Source organism: Hemicordylus capensis, chromosome 3 (genome assembly GCF_027244095.1).
Source record: "Hemicordylus capensis ecotype Gifberg chromosome 3, rHemCap1.1.pri, whole genome shotgun sequence".
NCBI lineage: Eukaryota > Metazoa > Chordata > Lepidosauria > Squamata > Cordylidae > Hemicordylus > Hemicordylus capensis.
This window is the reverse complement of record NC_069659.1, coordinates 326,084,458-326,104,104: the sequence shown is the minus strand read 5'-3', so window position 1 is coordinate 326,104,104 and position 19,647 is coordinate 326,084,458. Positions and strand designations below refer to the sequence as shown.

The 19,647-nt window shown below is 46.2% G+C and overlaps 1 protein-coding gene across 1 annotated transcript in view; it reads left to right on the top strand.

Moving 5' to 3' along the window:
- The window catches only part of VEPH1 (ventricular zone expressed PH domain containing 1), a 221,294-nt gene that overhangs the window by 176,932 nt on the left and 24,715 nt on the right, over positions 1-19,647 (top strand). Inside the window, exon 13 of the mRNA XM_053312344.1 lies at positions 11,622-11,739. Coding sequence (XP_053168319.1) covers positions 11,622-11,739 — 118 coding nt within the window. The remainder of the gene's footprint in view (positions 1-11,621; positions 11,740-19,647) is intronic.

Below are 19,647 nucleotides of genomic sequence, written 5' to 3'. Positions count from 1 at the left end.
GAAGTGCAGCTTGGTTTTGCCTGCATGTGTGTACCACCGGGATCCAGCCTAATCCCGACGGCACCTCAGCGGCAAAACTGCCTCTGCAGCCAACCTGTAAAACAAGTTTAGGAGAGCGAGTGGTCTAGTCCTAACCCTGTTTCTCTGATCTGCACCCATGGTTGGCAGGATGCAGGAATCCTGGCCAGCTCCAGGGAGGGGAGGGGGAATCCACATAGTGCACTATGCACTTGTGCGGTGCATTAAGGGAGGTCCTGGGGGCAGGACGATGTGTCCCGACACCTCCCACCCCCGCTACTGGCAGCAGCCGGTAATAGTCTGGGTGGACACTCCGCCCACCGAAAAGGGAGCCCTTGGTTGTCTGCAGGGAGGTCATCTTTTTAAGGCTTCCTCCTCGCTAGTCCTCTTGCCCTTCCTCCTTGTTCATGAGAAAGGGTTCCTTGTATGTTATGGTCTTATAGCTTGAATCATTTTTAAAGTCTCTGTTGTTTAAAGAAGCCTCTTTCACTACTCCTCTACCCCAGAACAAGCAGCAGAAGCTGGTTCGGCCAGGTAGGTAGGAGACTCCTCCAGCCTCCCAGGAGCCAGGCCAACCCCTTAGCTTCCTTCCTGGCTGGGAACTGGATTAGGTGAGACCATGTGTGCAGGGTCATCTCCCCTGCAGATTTCAGCTGGCCTGAAACTGACCTGTCCCCACCCCAGTCTTTCCATACACGTGGTCTTGGACAGGAAGAGAAAACTGGCCTGGAAAGACTGGAAGCTTGGCCTGATCCAAAAAGACAGTAAGCCCATTCACACAACCAAGAATTAGAAGGTAGGAGGCAGTAACCCAGCTATTGCAGATCATGAAAACCCATGAGATTCCTGCCTACCCAGCACACCTGGCTAGCCTGACTTTTTAAACCTTGTTTTTTATGGAGCTTTCCTATCTCGGTCTTTGATCATGTGGTGAAATGGCCATTTTAAACAGTCCCTGGCAGTCAGTGGCCATGTTTGTCAGAGAGTGCTGTGGTTGGAAGGGCCAGTCAGAGGGGAGCTGTTGGTGCACTGAGGGCCGCCTCTCTTCTGTGAGCTGAGCACAGTGAATTCTGGTATACCTCCCTCAGTCCTTGGAGGATCCAGATCTCTTTTTCAATAATGGAGTCACTACTGCAGTGATCATCTGGGTGGTGAGTTTGGGGATGAGAGTATGAGCTCTTCCCTCCCACAAGCCACCCCCGGATGATTGTTTAGAAGTATATTCTAAGAGAAGTCTGGCCCATTTTCTGATTAAGTTTGAAAATGTGAAGCAAGCTTCATTAATAAGGTTAAAAAAACCTAACAATATTATTTACTTTACCTCTGTAAGTTTTTAATGTATAGCAAAATCCTCACACACACACCAATAACGTTATTTGCCAGCCATTTACTCCCACAAACTAGTTGTGCTAGAGTCACCCCTGCCTAGTAGAGAGAAGGTGAGGACAGACTGTTGGGAGTCAAGCCATGGACAGGAGGAGGGCACAGCATCCACGTGTCCTTGCTTTTAAAGGATCTCAGATAGCAAGGCTGGAAAGAGCTGGAAAGAGTAGACAATACTGGGCTAGATTAACCAATGAGGTCTGACTCAGCAGAAAGCAACTTCATAGGCTCATGTGGTGTAGATCCGATGCCTGTGGTTTGTGGCCTTTGTGGTAGCAAGCATGAATTCTCCCATTTGCTAAGCAAGGCCTGCCCTGGCTGGCATTTGAATGGGAGACTACATGTGTGAGCACTGCAAGATATTCCCCTTAGAGGATGGGGCTGCTCTGGGAAGAGCAAAAAGTTTCCAAGTTCCTTCCTTGGCTTCTCCAAGAAAGGGCTGGGAAAGACTCCAGCCTGCAACCTTGGAGAAGCTGCTGCCAGTCTGTGAAGACAATACCGAGCTAGATGGACCAATGGTCTGACTCAGTATATGGCAGGTTCCTATGTACATCATCGGCTTTCAGGCCTGTGTGAATGTATGTGCTGCAGGCATGGGAGGCATTCCCACAGGCAGCATGACATGTGCAGTCAACATGCCAGCATTAATGTTTTCCCATACCATATCATCCTGCTCTAGAGGTATGTCTTCTGCTCCTCTGTCTTGCGAAGCGGATATAGGGGAAACACCAAGTGTTGGTACAGACACACCTTACCAGTCTGAATAGTTGTCTTTGGCAGCAAACTACATACCCCGTCGATTGCTATATGACGTAAATAAATATTTTCCCATTGGCTTTCAACAAAGGGACTCTGGAGCGGGGGATCTAGCTTAAACAAGGCTTTCCTGGGGAAAGACCTTTAATAGAAATCTGAACATGAACAGGCAAATTGATAAACAGCAAGGAAAGGAGTTTTCCTTTGCAAATGGTGATTTAATAAATCTGGGTTTTAAAGGGGTTTTTTACAGCCAGTCGATCCTATCACAGTAAAGCATGTCAACTACGCTAGTCTGCTACATTTCATCAGAGACAACCAGATGTTTTATATCAGTTTGAGAAATTCAGAATGCCTGGAAGTCTGAACATGGTTAAAGAAAGTAAGAAACCACTCTTTGCTGGGGATTTTGTTAAAAAATGCAAAAGGCCTCACTTTCCCCTAGCTGATTGAATACTGTTTTTAAACATTTGTCATAACTTCTCAGGAGGTAGAGAAGACCTTATCCACCCTGTCCATCAGTTCTTTGGCATCGTTCCATCAGGCTGGACAAGTGCCAGTCTTTGCTCACAATGTACACGGAGCTGTTGAAGAAGGATTGGGAAATACTTTCAGTGCATTACATTGGGCTTTGTACAAAAGATTGATGGACATGTATGCAATCAAGGCATGTCAGACCCGTCTGACCGTCTGTCCTGGTGCGCGTTGTATGCACATCTTCCATTGTAGTCTCTGCACCACAGAAGAGGGCAACTTCTTGTTCCCTCATGCACTGCATGTTCATAATTTGAGCAGTGAAAAATGTTCTGTGTCATCTGCTGTTTTCATCAGCTGCCATTATTTTGGCAGATGAACAGGCTGGGTTTAGGGCCAGCCGTTCTACTATAGATCAAGTCCTAGTACTGCAGTATTTGGTTGAAAAATATTTCATGAAACCAAATAGATTGTATGCTGCTTTTGTGGACTTTAAGAGTGCTTTTGACTTAATCTCCAGGGGGAAATTATGGCACAGGCTGCTGGACTCTACAACTGACCGTCGTCTTTTTCTGTTAATCTATAAGGTATATGAAAGTTCTTCTTTGAAACTACAGTGTAGTTCTTTAGGACGTCTTACAAAATCATTTTCAGACAAGGCTGTATTCTGGCGCCAATACTATGTCATTTTTATATTAATTATCTTGTTTCCCACCTGAAGGATTTGAGATACCATCTGCCAAATACCATCCACCAGCTGATAGGCATTTACCAATTCTGCTTTATGCAGATGGTTTCCGCATCTGACATCAGATGCAGGGGCGTAGCTAGCCAGGCCCCATGTCTGACTTCAGATGCGGGGACAGGGCCAAGGACTACGGCAGCCAAACATGGGCCGCCTCCAGCCTCACTCTGTGGCTGAATTTAAGAATACAAAACACTACAGGTATATTTATGCAAATATGCATTAGCAGAAACATTTCAACACACAATTTAACATATTCCCACCCCACATATTTCTTTACCTACTCCCCCTTCTGTCTCTAAAGGATCCTATGTTTAAGAAACTGAATTTGCAAGAATGTAAAGATGTTTAAAACAAACAAACAAACAAAAAACACCAAGGCGATTGGGGGGCAGAGGAACTGGGATGTTTGTCTCATCACTCATAGCTCCCCCACTCACTATAACATAACAGACCAAGGGTTTCTGGACTCTCTTACCCATTTTCAAATTGGGAAACAGTGAGGTGGGGAGGTTTGCTATGAGTACAACTATAGCTCTAAATATTGAGACTTACAAATATTAAAAAGAAACACGTACCCCCTTTCTTTCAAGTGGCCTTAACTGGCTTAACAGGCCAGAAGAATTTAAATTAGTTTGTGTTAATACACATATTCCCCCTACAAGCTCTCAAAGCATTATATCCCGGAGAGATCTCGGAAGATTTAGATTCACTATTCATGATGGGTCATGATGTGAAGGGTCCACCCAAAGCAACCTTTTGTCACATAGTGGGTAGAGGAAAGAAGGAGGAGCCACTAAAAGAGGAAAAGAGGAATATGAAACAAGGATGAAAAAGGACACAACAGGAGGAAGAAAGAAAGAGCCTGGAGCAAAAGCAGCAGGAGGAAAGCAACTGGTCATCACATTAGAAACCACGAATAAAAGAGGGAGCGGAGAGAGGAGGGGAGTAAAACGATTGGGAACAGGAGAGAATTTTGGCGGAGGGAGAGAGAAGCCAAACTCTGGCATGGAAAGAAATGGGTGGGGTGGGGTGGCATAAGAGGAAAGAGGAGGTCCAAGCTTTAGAACAGGGGCAAATCAAAGGATTACAGGAGATCCTTTGTGTTCTCCTGAGTGAGGAGGCTAAGTGACTGGATGGAGAGGGAATGTGGCAAAGTGGGGGGGGGGTGCGGAGGGAGGGGGCAAGTGAAAGATGGGGGGAAGATCTGAGTTACACCAGGAAACCAAGAGCACAATCCCCTAAAGAACAGAACAGAAAGTAGGGCAAAACCCACCCAGAGCTCTATGCCCCAGCACAGGGGAGTAGCTAGGGGAGAGGGGGCCTGTGTTCACCCCTCTCCCAGGCAGCCCCTCAGGGTGAGGGAGATAATGAAGAGTATAGAGGAAGGTGGAGCTGGGGTCCCCAGGTTCTTTGAACCCATTTGCTCAATTATAGTAACACCCCTGTCCCAGCAGTCCATGCTGGCAGTGCCCCTGCCATGCACAGGTTCCTCCCTGGAGACCCACCTGGAGCACAGTCCGTTGCCACTGCCATCTCAAGAAGTCCAACTCCTCTGTCTGCATAACCTCGGCGCCTGCCAGGGACACTCTCCACTCCGCCCCCGGCCATGATCCTTAAAGGTGCAGGCAGGGCAAAGGCAGCTCAAGCCGGCAAGTCAGCCTCGCTGCTGCTAGCTCCCTCACGTCGCAGCAGCCCCCACTCCCTCTCACCTGACCTGCTGCTGCCCTCGTGCAATCAAGCACGTGATGTGCCTCATCATCGGGACATGCTGAGGCCTCGCCCCCATGCAAATAAGGCTGCTGCTGCCTCGTCCAGAGCTGAGGCAGGTGTGAGGCTGGCAAGCGGCAAGGCAGGCTGTTTGCCACTGGCTCGGTGTGCACTGCCGCCATTGCCGGCCACCACCGCGAGGCCCGTCCAGGTGTGAGGCCCAGGGTGATGGCCCTGGTTGCCCCACTCTAAGGATGGGCCTGGCCCCCAGATCCTGGAATGTACTCCCTACTGAAATAAGAGCCTCCTCATCTCTGACAGCTTTTTAAAAGTCTTTAAATGTACAGCTGTTCACCCAAGCTTTTTAACCTGACTTATGGTTTTAAATGGTTTAAAGGTTTTCATTTTTTAATTTGTTTTATGTTGTTATAAACTGCCCAGAGATGGAAGTTTGGGGTATTCTACAAATATGAGAAATAAAATAAAATAAATAATACTTTGACAAGTACCATACACAGCTTTTGTACTGGGAGGGGAGGGGGTGAAGTCGGCCCCTATACAAGTCCTGCAAAAACTGAAGCTCAACTGTCAAAGGGAAGAGGAGAGCTGGTCTTGCGATAACAAGCATGACTTGACCCCTTAGCTAAGCAAGGTCTGCCCTGGTTGCATGTGAATGGGAGACTTATGTGTGAGCACAGTAAAATATTCCCCTCAGGGGATGGAGCTGCTCTGGGAAGAACAGAAGGTTTCAGTCTGACCTCAGACACGGGGGTGGGGGGGCATTTATTTTTGGTGGTGGCCCAAGTTCTTCGAACCTGTTCACCCAATGGTGGCTCCGCCCATGGTGAGCACTGTAAGATACTCCCCTCAGGGGATGGAGCTGCTCTGGGAAGAGCAGAAGGTTTCAGGTCCCCTCCCTGGCATGTCCAAGATAGGGCTGAGAGAGATTCCTTCCCTCAGCCTTCAAGAAGCAGCTGCCAATCTGTGTAGACAATACTGAGCAAGATGGACCTAGGGTCTGACTCAGTATATGGCAGCTTCATAGGAATATAGGAAGCTGCCGTATGCTGAGTCAGACCATTGGTCTATCTAGCTCAGTATTGTCTACACAGACTGGCAGCAGCTTCTTGAAGGTTGAAGGCAGGAATCTCCCTCAGCCCTATCTTGGAGAAGCCAGAGAGGGAACTTGAAATCTCCTCTTCCCAGAGTGGCTCTGTCCCCTGAGGGGAGTATCTTACAGTGCTCACACGGGCGGAGCCACCATTGGGCGAACAGGTTCGAAGAACTTGGGCCACCACCAAAAATAAATGCCCCCATGTCTGACGTCAGACACGGGGTGGGGGGTATTTTGGTCCCAAACGGGGCTGCGTGGCCCCGTTTGGAACCAAAATCAGCCCGCACTGCCAATTTAAGGCAGGGAGAGTCACTCCAACCTGCGCTGCCCAACACAGCGTGGGCCAGTCTCCCTTCCAAATGGGGCTGCACAGCCCTGTTTGGGAGGGAGACCACACCCCTGCGTCTGATGTCATACATGCGGGCGTGGCTAGCTGCCACCCTGTGTCTGATGTCAGACTGGGGGGGGGCAGGGGGCTGCAGCGGTGGCTGCACATGGGCTGCCGCCTGCTTCCCTACGCTTCTGCTGCTCACACTTCTAATCTCTCACTCAGATGCAACCAGGGCAGACCCTGCTTAGCTCAGGGGACAAGTCATGCTTGCTACCAAAAGACCAGCTCTCCTTCCCATGTTCCTAAAGTTCTTGAGGAGCTTATTGCAGACATCACGTTCTGTCACAAATGCAGAACTGCACTTGGAAGTTGGTGTCACAAAAGTAGAAGTGGGTCAATGGCTTAGTATTTTTGAATTGTGAATTTGAATTTTGAATAGAAAGTTAAAATTTCATCCTACTGGCCTAGCTCCTTTGGTAATCTTTCTGGGAATGTTCATTAGAAAGGAAATTATGTCATTGTGGCTTTCTTAGACTTTCTTGTGTCAATAGGCTATAAAAGGGCTAGATTAATTATTGTTAACCATTAACAATCAAGTGGATGACATGTAATGGCAAATAGAATTGAGCCATGTGACTAAGTCTGTGGTGTTGGGCACTCAAGTTTTTAACCTCAAGCCTGTCAGGTACCTTGGTCAAATTACTGTCTTCAAATATAGTAAAGCTTTTTCATTAGCCCATTTAGATACACTGTATACTGCTGTGCCTAAGGGAACATTTAACAAGGTTCCATATGCAGAGCATCTATGTCCATGTAACATGAAGGGCTGAAACAGCAGGTCATTTTTTGTTATACTGCAATTTTTTAATGATATTTGTAGTTATTATTTACGGCCTTTAAAAAAAGATTATCCAGGGTGTTCTTATAAGTTTTATGTAAGATACGTTTTATGTAAGTTATCGGTTTTAAAGCCGGGAAGATTCAACAGAAGATGATATGTTGATTTAGAATGTTTGTTGTTATATTTCAGCTGTGGTGTTATACTTAAACTGTTGGATTCATATTAGATTAGCGTTATGTTAGTATTAGTTTTTCTTCCTTTCTCTGGTCTGTGATCGAAATAAAGATTCATTCATTCATTCAGCTGCCATTAAAGTATAATCTTCTCAAAGGGCAATCCATTGTTTGTAGATGTCTGTGTCTGTGTTCTGGGAAATGGCATGTATTTGTTTGTTTGTTTGTTTGTCTATTTGATTGATTGATTGATTGATTGATTGATTGATTTCTATACTGCCTTTTATAGAAAGTTCCAGGCGGTGTACAAGTTAAGACATAATATAAAAATATAAAACAGTTAAAATTCATTAAAAAAGATAAAAATCTCAATAAATAAAGACACATTAAAATTTCAATTTCAGTTGAAAGCCTGAGGAAACAGGTATGTCTTCAAGGTCCTCCCAAAAACAAACAGAGAAGCTCTTATTTCAGTTGGCGGCAACTGTAACTGGACATCTCCAGATGATCTTAATAGGCAACAGGGTGCACGACAGAGAAGGCACTCTCTTAAGTTACTCCACAGAAACCCTGTGGGTCTGGGAGGTCTGGAAAGAAATGTGCTACTGGGGACATGCTATCGCCCTCTGGATCAAAACGCTGACAGTGACTGGGAGTTGCAGAAGGAAACCAGGGAGGCATCAAGGAGATACAGGGCAATAATAATGGGTGACTTCAATTACCCACACATAGACTAGGTAAATTGAGGAGTGAAAGGGATTATTAAGTTAGGATATGGAGGTTGCAGAGAAGCTAAATGAGTTCTTTGCATCTGTCTTCATGGCAGAGGGTACCGAGCATATACCTGCTCCTGAACTGGGCTTCTCAGGACGGAAGCTAAAGAACTGAGTCAGATAGAGGTGACAAGAGATGATCTAAACTTTCTGGAAAAATTAAAAACTAGCAAATTGCCAGGGCCAGATGGCATCCATCCAAGAGTCCTTAAAGAATTCAAATGTGAAATTGTCGACTCCTTGCAAAAATATATAACTTATCCCTAAAATCAGGTTTTGCATCGGAGGACCAGTTTTCAAAAGGGGATCCAGGGGCAATCTGGGAAATTACAGGCTGGTTAACTTAACGTCCGTTCCAGGATAAAATTATAAAGCACATAGAAGAACAGGCCCTACTGGGGGAGAACCAGCATGGCTTCTGCAAAGGTCAGTCTTGCCTCACCAACCTTTTGGAGTTCTTTGAGAGTGTCAACAGATGTGTCGATAAAGATGATCCAGTTCACATAGTCTACATAGACTTCCAAAAGGTTTTCAACAAAGTTCCTCATCAAAGACTCTTAAGAAAAACTAGCAGTCATGGGATAAGGGGACAAGTAAATGTGTGGATTGCTAACTGGTTGAAGGACAGGAAACAGAGGGTAGGTATAAATGGAGAGTTTTCACAATGGAGGGAAGTAAGAAGTGGGGTCCCCCAGGGATCTGTACTGGGACCGGTGCTTTTTAATTTAGTCACAAATGATCTAGAAGTTGGGGTAAGCGGTGAGGTGGCCAGATTTGCAGATGACAACAAACTATTTAGGGTAGTGAAATCCAAAACAGATTGTGAGGAACTCCAAAATAATCTCTCTCAGCTGGGAGAGTGGGCGACAAAATGGCAAATATGGTTCAATGTTGGCAAGTGTAAAGTGATGCATATTGGGATAAACGCTCCCCCACCCCACCCCGCCAACTTCACATATATGGTGATAGGATCTGAGCTGTCGGTGACTGACCACAAGAAGGATCTCGGGGTTGTGGTGGACAGCTTGTTGAAAGAATTGACTCAATGTGCGGCAGTTGTGAAAAAGGCCAATTCCATGCTAGGGATCATTAGGAAGGGGATTGAAAATAAAACTGCTAATATTATAATACCCTTATACAAAACTATGGTGCAGCCACACTTGGAATACTATGTACAATTCTGGTCACCATACATAAAGAAGGACATTGTAGAACTGGAAAAGGTGCAGAGGAGGGCAGCCAAGATTATCAGGAGCCTAGAGCACCTTCTTTATGAGGCAAGGCTACAACACCTGTGGCTTTTTAGTTTAGAAAAAAGACGACTGCAGGGAGACACGATAGAGGTCTATAAAATCATGCATGGTGTGGAGGAAGTGGATAGAGAGAAATTTTTCTCCCTCTTGCATAACACTAGAACCAGGGGTCATTTCATGAAATCGATTGCCAAGAAATTTAGGTCCCACAAAAGTAAGTACTTTTTCACACAAATCGTAATCAACTTGTGAAATTCTCTGCCACAAAATGTGATGACAACCAACAACCTGGTTGGCTTTAAGAGGGGTTTGGATAGAGAGAGGTCACAGAGGAGAGGTCTGTCAATGGCTGTTAGTCTGAGGGCTATAGGCCACCTCCAGCCTCAGAGGCAGGTTGCCTCTGGATACCAGTTGCAGCGGAGTAACAGCAGGAGAGAGGGTATGACCTCAACCCTTGCCTGTAGGCTTCCCAGAGGCATCTGGTGGGCCACTGAGTGAAACAGCATGCTGGACTAGATGGGCCTTGGGCCTGATCCTGCAGGGCTGTTCTTATGAAGATGAATGGTACAGAAATTCTGATCAATTCAAAGAAAGATAGCTGCATTTGTCTTAGTGGAATCACACCTCACTTATCCCTTTGATTCCAATGGAATTTACGCAGTTACCTTTCTCTAGATTTTTTGAAGCACGTTTAAGCATGTAATGCAATGTGTTATTTGACCCTATGCTGATCTAACTACAGTTAATATTTTAGGGTCTTACTAGATATGGCAAGTCATGGTATGAGAAAACCGTGACTGGGTCTCCTAATATACGTGCAGAATTTTTGGTTAAAACCACTTATTCTTAATTAAATAGGGGTTTTTTAAAGTTAATATTGCTAAATGCTGTTTCCCCCACACCCCCACTCACATAAATTTGAAGCTTACACTATCAGCAAGTTTCTCTAATAGTAGAACATACCCCAGTGACGTCAGTGGAAGGTCTTGTGATTTGCATAATTGTAACAGTCTGTAGAACACGGCCAAATCGCTGCATATGGGCCATTCTGTTGCTTTTTTAACATTAGCTTGCAAAGAATGTTGCGTTGTACCTTCCAGGATGCACATGCCACAGCAAATATTTTTACAATGCAGTTAATTCCCTAGTAAGTAAATGTTTCCAGATGTATTTATTTCCTCACAGATTTCCGGTCAATTTCTTCATGGATATTTATCAAAGAACATAGGGTATGTTACATTTCAAGCAAGCAAGCAAGCACAGCAGCCTTTTAACAAATTCATTGCAAAATCCATTGTGTTCGTTTGTGCTTACATTAGTCAGGGAAAAATCACTCTGTGTACTTTTGGATTTCAACAGAACCTAGCGAATTATCCTCTTTCCTATGCTAAATCTGGTTAAAAACAAACAAGTTCCCTATGAAAGGAAAAGCAACAACTACTCCATTTTGTCACTCTGCAGTCTAAAAGATTTTACTCTAAAGCAATCCATGTTTCTGGCCGCATTTGCATGTAGCATGAAACCGTAGGTTGGCGAATCCATGGTTAATTATCCAAACCATGAATTGCATTGCAGACTTATGCCCAACCATGGTTCAGCAGCCTCTGGTTTCAGGACAAGGGGCTGAGGCCGCATCACCAGATTGTGGGCAGGGTGTCAGCACGTTGTCCAGGCGGGCGCCATTTGGCCACGATCCTCAAGGGGGGTTGTTGTTCATGCTTAGGCCATTCCTGCTTTGCTGGCTGGCTTTGTCAGGTCCATGATAGTTTAACCTCTTCCTCACTGTACTCCCAGCTATGTCCTTGCTATAACTCTGCAGCAGAGCACTGAATCACATAAAATTCTTTGATAGGCAGGACGGCTGATGGGCACATCTACATGGTGGGGATTGGTGGGCCACTTGTCACAGTGGGTGCTTAATTATTTACCCTCAATTTCCATTACTAGGAAGTGCTTAACCATGTTACTTTAATGCTGCAGGTAATAAAGTGTCCATTCGTTACATCCATTCCTAATGCTTGTTTGTGTTTGGATGTTTTTACTTTTCCAGGATCTGGACCACGTACAGATACATCTGGAAGAAGTGAGGTTCTTTGATTTATTTGGTTACAGCGAGGAAGCAGGGGCTTGGCAGTGTTTCATGTGTAATAATCCTGAGAAGGCAACAGGTAAGGGACTTTTTCTTGTACTACTGAGATATACAGGCAGTAAAGTTTGGAATCTGACAAGAGGTGAAAACGCAAGAGGTGGTGGCAGCTCTGTGTGCTGATGGCATGAATCACAACCAAACAATTGCGTCGCTCATGAATATATGCAAACTAATATGTTTCTGGGTCTTGCATCTCAGCTGAATGCTGGGTGGAAGTTCACGAGGACAGCAGGTCACTTTTGTTTGAGTCAAAGGCCAAACCACTGGCAGATCTATTTGCTGTATCACAGAGGTATTGGATCTCTTCCATGGGAAGACTGAGGTAAAGAAAAATACATATGGGGCTATAGCATTCGTCCCAGGCTATAGCATTTGTCCCTGTTGGAGATCCAGCTCCAGATGGCATTGACCTTTTGCACCAGTAATCCTAATGACCACTAGGGGCATTGGGAATAGAGATAGATAGTTAGGGTCTCCTTCTCTTTCCTGTTTATCTCTGCCTCTGTGACCCCTCTATGGATAGAATGTACTCAGGAACTTCCTGGGAGTGACCTCCTCCTCCTCCTCCTCCTCCTCCTCCTCCTTTTTCCCAGAATGCTTCTAGCGCTCTCTCGGAGCACCTTGCTTCTATAGGTCTCTCTCTCACCAACATGTAGCCAGTTGTTAGATACAGGTCTTTCCTATCATCATGGACTTCTGAATAAAGTAGATTAGTTTAACCTTACATGGATCTCCATGCTTATCATTTACAAGCTGTTGCCCCTGAGACTGTTAACTTCTGCTGTAATGGGAGTGAGTTAGCTCCTGAAATACTCTGCTATATAAGTAATTATCCCCAACAGTCCCAGGGCATAGTCAGTGCTGAAGCACAATTTGTCTGCACCAGTAGAAACTTGCAGCACAGACCCCACACACTGTGAAGCCAACTGATGGACATTAAGCCAGGGCTGGGCAGACATAAGGCTTCCAATAGCTACTCCTCCACCCTGTCCGTGTCAGAAATTTGAGAGATACCAACATAAATTAGCGGCTTGGGACTGCAGAGCCAGTCAGAAAATGGTGATTTGGAGAGGTGGAGGCAGTCACAAAATGGCAGTTTGTACACAAATACACTTCAATAGAATAAGGGATTTTAACATAAAAACCGCTGAATTCCAGGAAAATGTTTCTGTAGAACAGAAAACAGAGAAGCTGTTTTGTGGGAGAAGAAGCTGGAGAAGAAAATTAGTGGGAGAGAAAGTAAAGGCAACTCTGAGCACACAGGAAAGAGAGATTAAAAAGGGCATGGCCATATCTTCATTCAGTTTTGCAGTATTGGCTGGAAGGGAAGGAAGGGCGAAGAAAGCCCAAATGCCTGAAGAGCTACTTCAGATCACCTGGGAGCTACTAATAGCTCCCAAGGTACCTAATGCCTGTTCCTTCTTTAAGTTTGAGTTCTCTTTGTTTAAGCTCCTTATTTTTCTGGCTGCTTGAAACAAATTTCTTGCCAGACATGGCGGTATAGCAATATGTATATTCATTATATACAGTTGCAAAATGCTCTTTAGGCACTCTTGTCTATCCCTGGGATCTAGTGTCCATTCTTCTAGGAACTCTGGAGAACAGAGACTTCACTCATTGACTCACATAAATGCTGAAGCATGTAAATCCTAGTTGGGTCCTGCTCTCCCTGAGATTTCAGTGTCTGATTTCAATATTTGTGTTTAGTATCTAATATCTGGCAGTTGCAATTGGGCAGAATTGAATAGCTGGCATGTAATGCTGTCTGGAATTTGACAAAATGTCAAATTCCTCAGAATACAGCTGATGATAATATTTGACAGCTTATGGAATTTCATATGTGACATATGCTGTGAGCAAAACAATCAGGAGATGTCACAGGTCCAGCTCACTTAAGGTTTGTGGTTAAATTTCAGGTTCAAAAATTCAAATTTGGAAAGATCAGTCAAAAATGGGGGATTGGGGCAGATTCCAAGTATTTGTCAATTTTTGTTTCAGCTGAAAGTTTTGTCCTCTTATAGGGTGAGCTCTCCAATTTAGCAGTAAAGTCTAAAGTTACTAGATCTGAACCATATGCTTCTCTTACTGAAGGGTCCATAATTCAATTATTTGGAAGGCAGTAGAGGTGTGCATGAATCATTTTTTGCTGTTCAATTCAAATTGATTCATTGAAGCAGCTGGCCGGAGCCGGTTCGACAAATGGAATCAGTAATTAGTGAATTGCCCATAGGGAACAATGGGGAACATAATGAGATCACTGTTCCCCATGGGTAGGTTCTAGGGACACCAAAGTTGGTTTGGTCTTAGGGCATGACCCAACCTACCTACTGTCCAACCCACAAAACAATGGGCAATCAGGTGATTTTATTATTAATAATAATAATAATAATAATAATAATTTGAAGTATTATCTGGGTCAGTAGAGCATTCACCTACTAACCCAAATAATAATTTAAAAAATTATTTTAAATTGCCTGATTGCTCATTTGTTTTGTGGGTTGGACAGTAGGTACATTGGGTCATGCCCTAACACCCAATCCACTTTGGTGTCCTGAGGACCTACCCATGGGGGGAAATGGGGTGATCCAAGTTCCCCATTGTTCCCTATGGGCAAAACAAGCAGATTGCACACATTTTGCAACCTTGCCTTGCAAATAAACAACATTGCAGAACAGAAGCACACACAGTCCCTCCCAGCACAGAACAGAATATCACATTTTTCCAAACACACAGTACAAATATGCCCCCCCCCCCCAAAAAAAAATCACTGATCCAAAATCCACTGCTAGCCACAGTGCCTGCACTGCAGTAGTATCATTGGCACAAATTGCTCTCTCTCACACACAATTATGACTCTGTCCTCACTTGCAACAGCTGCCACAGCAGCGCCTTTAACAGCCAGCAAGCATAGCCATAAGCTCAACTAGAACAATGTCCTCAGACACATTTTGACTGAATAGTACACCTTGCAATGAAGAATGCAGATTGCAGAGCAGTGAGTGAAACACTCATTGGGTAGTCACTGGGTTACTCTCAAGGCCAGACAAGGAACTCATCTCTTACTATAAGAAAAAGTCTTTCTTTTCTTCTCCAGCAAAAGTGTACATCTCTGCCTGCCTGGGTCTGGATATCACACCATGACCTCAGATTGGTGGTAGGCCCCAGCTGACAGCCTAACACAGGGATGGGGAACCTTGGCACTCCAGCTGTTTTTGGACTACAACTCCCATAATCCCCAGCCACAGAGGCCAATAGCTAGGGATTATGGGAATTGTAGGCCAACATCTGCAGGAGTGCCAAGGTTCCCCATCCCTGGCCTAACACATGGGTCTGGACACCAGTCCATATCTCATCATCAGCAATGGTGGTGATATGTGTGAGAGTCTGCATGTGTCAGTTGCACTAATGGGCAGAATGTGACACATATAGGTTTGAAGTTGGTCAGGGTGGGGCAAGCTGCTGGTGGTATTGTAGTGAGTGGGGGTGACCATGAGTCACTCACCCTCTATGGCTAGCTCTAGGTATCCCAGCAGGAGGAGGTTGGCCATGAGGAAGACCAGCTGCTCCATCATGTCAGCATCCAAGAATAAGCAATGGGGTGTCACCATGCCCCTGGCCATAGAGAACACACTCTCACTCTGGACGCTGGTTGGCAAGCACAAGAGGAACTGTCTGACAGCCATCTCCATGTCTGACCAGACTTGGTGCCACATTGCCTAAAACTGGATCAGCTCTGTGACCCAAGGACAAAGGGCATAGCTGTCGCCCCTGACCAGCTGCCCAGGTGGAAGGGCCTCCTGGTTGCAGAGGTTAGGCAAGCTGAGAATAGGAGGCTGGGATGCAAACAGGAGGAGGGTGGTGGAGCACCTACTGCTAGTGTGCAGTCCATCCCTAGCCACACTACTATCACTGCCACGTCCCAGGCCAGCAGTGTGGTGTCCCTGGCAGGGCCAGGTGAGCCGGCGGTTCCGCTCCTGTCTTCCTCCCAATGGATCACAGAGGGGTCCTTGGCATCTTGCCAGGGGGACAGGAGGAGCTAACCAAGCCCCATACCAGTGCTGAACAGTGTGGGCTGCAGTACCTGCAGGAGTTGGTGGCCAGCCAGGATATGGAGGAAGCCCCCTGAAGGGGCTAAAGGTTAAAAAATAAAAAAAATAGCAAACCCGACCAGACCGGGGGGGTGGGTTTTTGAAGGGGTGCTGGACCAAACTGGCCCGGTCAGGTTCGAGTCTGGTCCGGACTCGAACCGAACCAGGCCAGCTGGTTCCATGCACATCCCTAACACAAGCTGCTCATGACAACAAAGAATTTATTTGTTGAATTTTATTTGTTGAATTTATATACCCCCTTTCACTAAAAACAACCCCAAGGCGGGGTTGAATGAACTGGCTCAAAGAATAGCTCTAGTGCCAAGATAACTTCAGAAAGGAGCACCCAGTCCTGAATGGACAGGTCGTACCCTTCCAAGCCATGCCACCTTGCCAGGGCGTGGATCGCTGGCTCTTGCTCCTGCAGGCACCGGGGCAAGAGAATGGTGGAGTCCAAACACATCTGAACATCCTGAGGGATAAGGTGTTCAGGTAGACTCAACTCAAGCTGCCACTGCCTGAGTATATAACTACCCTTTTCGCTCCAGTGGAAGAAAGCTATTATCTTGCAGCACCTCTCCATAAGAGCAGCCATGGCAATAGCAGGAGGGTGCTCAGTGCCTGCAGCAGGGATATCTTGCCTGACCGCAGCTCCAGAACTAAGCACATCCCTCACAACCTGGTTCAGAGTTTGCGCCACACAACAGATGGACACAAACTGACCCTGTTTAGCTGCCTTAGTGATGTCGGTGCCATTGTCAGTGACCATGAATGCTTACCAAAGCTTTGGCTGCCCAGAAAGCCGTTCTTCCACCTGGCAGTTCATAGCCGCTGACAGCTCCTCTGCCGTGTGGTTAGTATACAGCACAGCTCACCTGTGCTTTGCTGCATGGGAGGGACTGGCCACGCCAGCAGCACCAGCTGTCCCCTGCTCTACTGCCCCCACCAGTGTGCTGTGAGGAACAGAAAAGCAGTGTGCCTCCCATTGTGACTGTCCAACAGATCCGCAGTGAATTGCATGCTGGTGTCAGGTGCTGCTGTGTGCAGCAGTCCCGACACGGCCTCTCTGCACGGCCCATGAAGGTGGTGCGCAGGGGAATCTTTTAGTTGGGCACAAGCAGTTGGAGCAGCCATCAGAAGCCAGCATTCTCCACCACCTGGAATTGCTGATCATCCAAAATGATCATCTGCCTAATGGCCTGGGAATTGAGATGTGGCCCTGGGTGACCAGACTGCTTGCCCACCCACTGCACCCACTGTGCAGGCAACGTCCCCTGCTTGGGAGCAGGAACAAGTACCTTGCTGCTATCCAAGGACACACCAGACCTATTGCTGTCAGCAGCAGGGACTAGGGATGTGCATGGAACTGGTTGAGAGGCCCTTTATGGGCCTCTGAACTTGTTCAAATGACCGGTGGTTTGGCCATTTCGAGGGCAGGGGGCATACCTTTAAGGGAAGTACATGTGCTGGGTACTTCCAGGTACTTCTGGCCAAAGAAGACACCGGGACGGCAGGGAGGTACGCTGCTGCCCCAATGGGCACTTTTTGGATGGAGCACTGGTGGGGGAAACATAGCGGGAGGGGTAAGGGCACCCTCCCCCACCCTTAAAGGTATGCCTTCCACCTTTGAACCTCCCCCCACCGGTTCTGTGCATCTCCTTAGCAGGGACCCCAGGTGATGCTGTCACAGATGCTGCAGTATTTCCATCATACTGAGACACTTGGGGTCCTTACCCCTGCTGACTTGTGTTCTGCAGTGGATACAGACAGCATGGTTTAGGTCACCATGGTTGAGTTCCAGGTGGTCCCACACCATGCTGCTCTTGGTCCAGGATCCATTTGGTGGTAGTGGTGGTGGTGGTACCAGTGCTGCTGATTCATTCTGAAGGCCGCCACCACCACTGCCCTCCTTCTAGGGCTGAGAAGGTCCAGGAACAACCAGAATGACTTCCTCCTCAATCTCAGATGCGGGGGGGTTGCATCACCAGCCGGGATTGGGGAGGATTGGGAGAGTGATCTGGCTGGGCTAGAAGCTGACACCTCATCCTCTTCTGCTGGCACAAACAAATAAATAAGGAATAAAATTCCAACCAACACCCAATTAAAGCCTGGGGACTCCTGGTATAATTTAAATAAAATTAGGAGGAGAAATCACAGCACCCCAGTTATTAAAGGGGGCTGGGTAAGCAATGTGAGAGAAAAGAAACCACACAAGGAAATAAATTCCAAACAGCACCCAGTTCAGCCATTGGGCTGCTGGTACTATTTTAAAATCATTAGGGGGAGGGAAAACAGCACACACAACATCCCAGTTATTAAAGCCACTGGGGATGGGGCTGGCTACAAGCAAGAACAATACATTAAAATTCTAAGCAGCACCCAGTTAAAGCCACTGGTGCTCTGGTACTAATAATAATTAAAAACACACACAGATAAAGTAGGTGTTGGCACTGCAAAGTAAAAGGATAATAAAAATGGAGAGTCAGATAAGCCCTCCCCCCCTCTCTCCATTCATGGTGTGGGGAGAGGTAGGCCCAGACCACCTCCACTCTGCTCTCAGTGCTGCTGCAGTCTCTCTCTGATGATGCTCTCCTGAAGCACGAAAAGCAATGGCTCTCTCTGCCTCCAAGCAGCCCCTGATATACATTTTTAAAATCCCTCCTTTGGCCTCGCCCCTCCCAGCTCCCTCCCCCCAGACAATGGGGACACATTTGCCCATGCCAACACTTGATTTAAATGACAACAAGCCAATCAAGAAGCAAGGAGATCTCAAGCCAATTGGACACCAGTGCTAGAAAACCAATCAGCATTTGAAAAACATGGAGACAAAATGGCACCCTCAACACAATCACGCGGATCAATTTGTGACAAATTGGGGGCGAGTAAATTCATGCTCGAATCACCCCCTTTATTTAAGGGGTGATACAATTTGCGGGCAAATCCGCAAATTGCCCCCTATTCGTCATGAATCTATTTGCGCACGAATTGAATTCCACATCACTAAAAAGGAATATACTTGCATACCTTCAGAGTAAAAACCAGTGCATATCTGTCCAGCCCAAGTCAATGAAAGTTCACATCAGAATGGTGAGGAAACAGATATGATGTGGCACTGGTGCAGTGACCCTGTGATAACCACTAGTATTGGGCTATGGAGCTTTGTAATGTGTTGACATAACTGGCAATAGACTGGAGCCATGCGAAATTTCAGTGCAAGAAGTCATAATTTGACGAAATTATATATATATTTGAAAATGAATGCATAAAATAGCAGAATAGCATGCTTCAAGCTACTTTAATTGAGGCTTTAGTTGATGATGCATGCATGCAAACCTTACCATTCTGCGTGTAAATTTTTAAAAAAAGATAACCTAGAAGAACAAAATCATGCTTGGCAAAGCAAACATAAGGATTTTTGACACATGATTTTGCACACATTGGCTAACTTTGGGTTCTGCTCCCTATATAGATGTATTTGCTTTGTTAATGATTTCTGGTTTGGTTTTGGTTTTGTTATTGTGGCTTTGCTTAATGAAGTTATACCAATTATTCATTTGGGCAGGTATGGCTGGAAATATTTCACTGCTGTGGCCAGATGGAGGTATGAGAAGAAAGATGGAGGCATTGGTTTCCATCGGAAATCAATGCGTGGCCGAACTCTCATGAGAGTTCCAGACACACAGGCAGCAAGCAGTTTCAGCAGGCTGTGGAGCCGTGCGCTCAGCAGGAGACAGTTGGCTAGCCGGCTGGCGGGCCAAGGAGAAGCAGCTGCTGCCAGGCCGGCTAGTGGGGCGAGGCAAAGTGGCCGCTGGTGGGCCAAGGGGGATAAGCGATGGGAC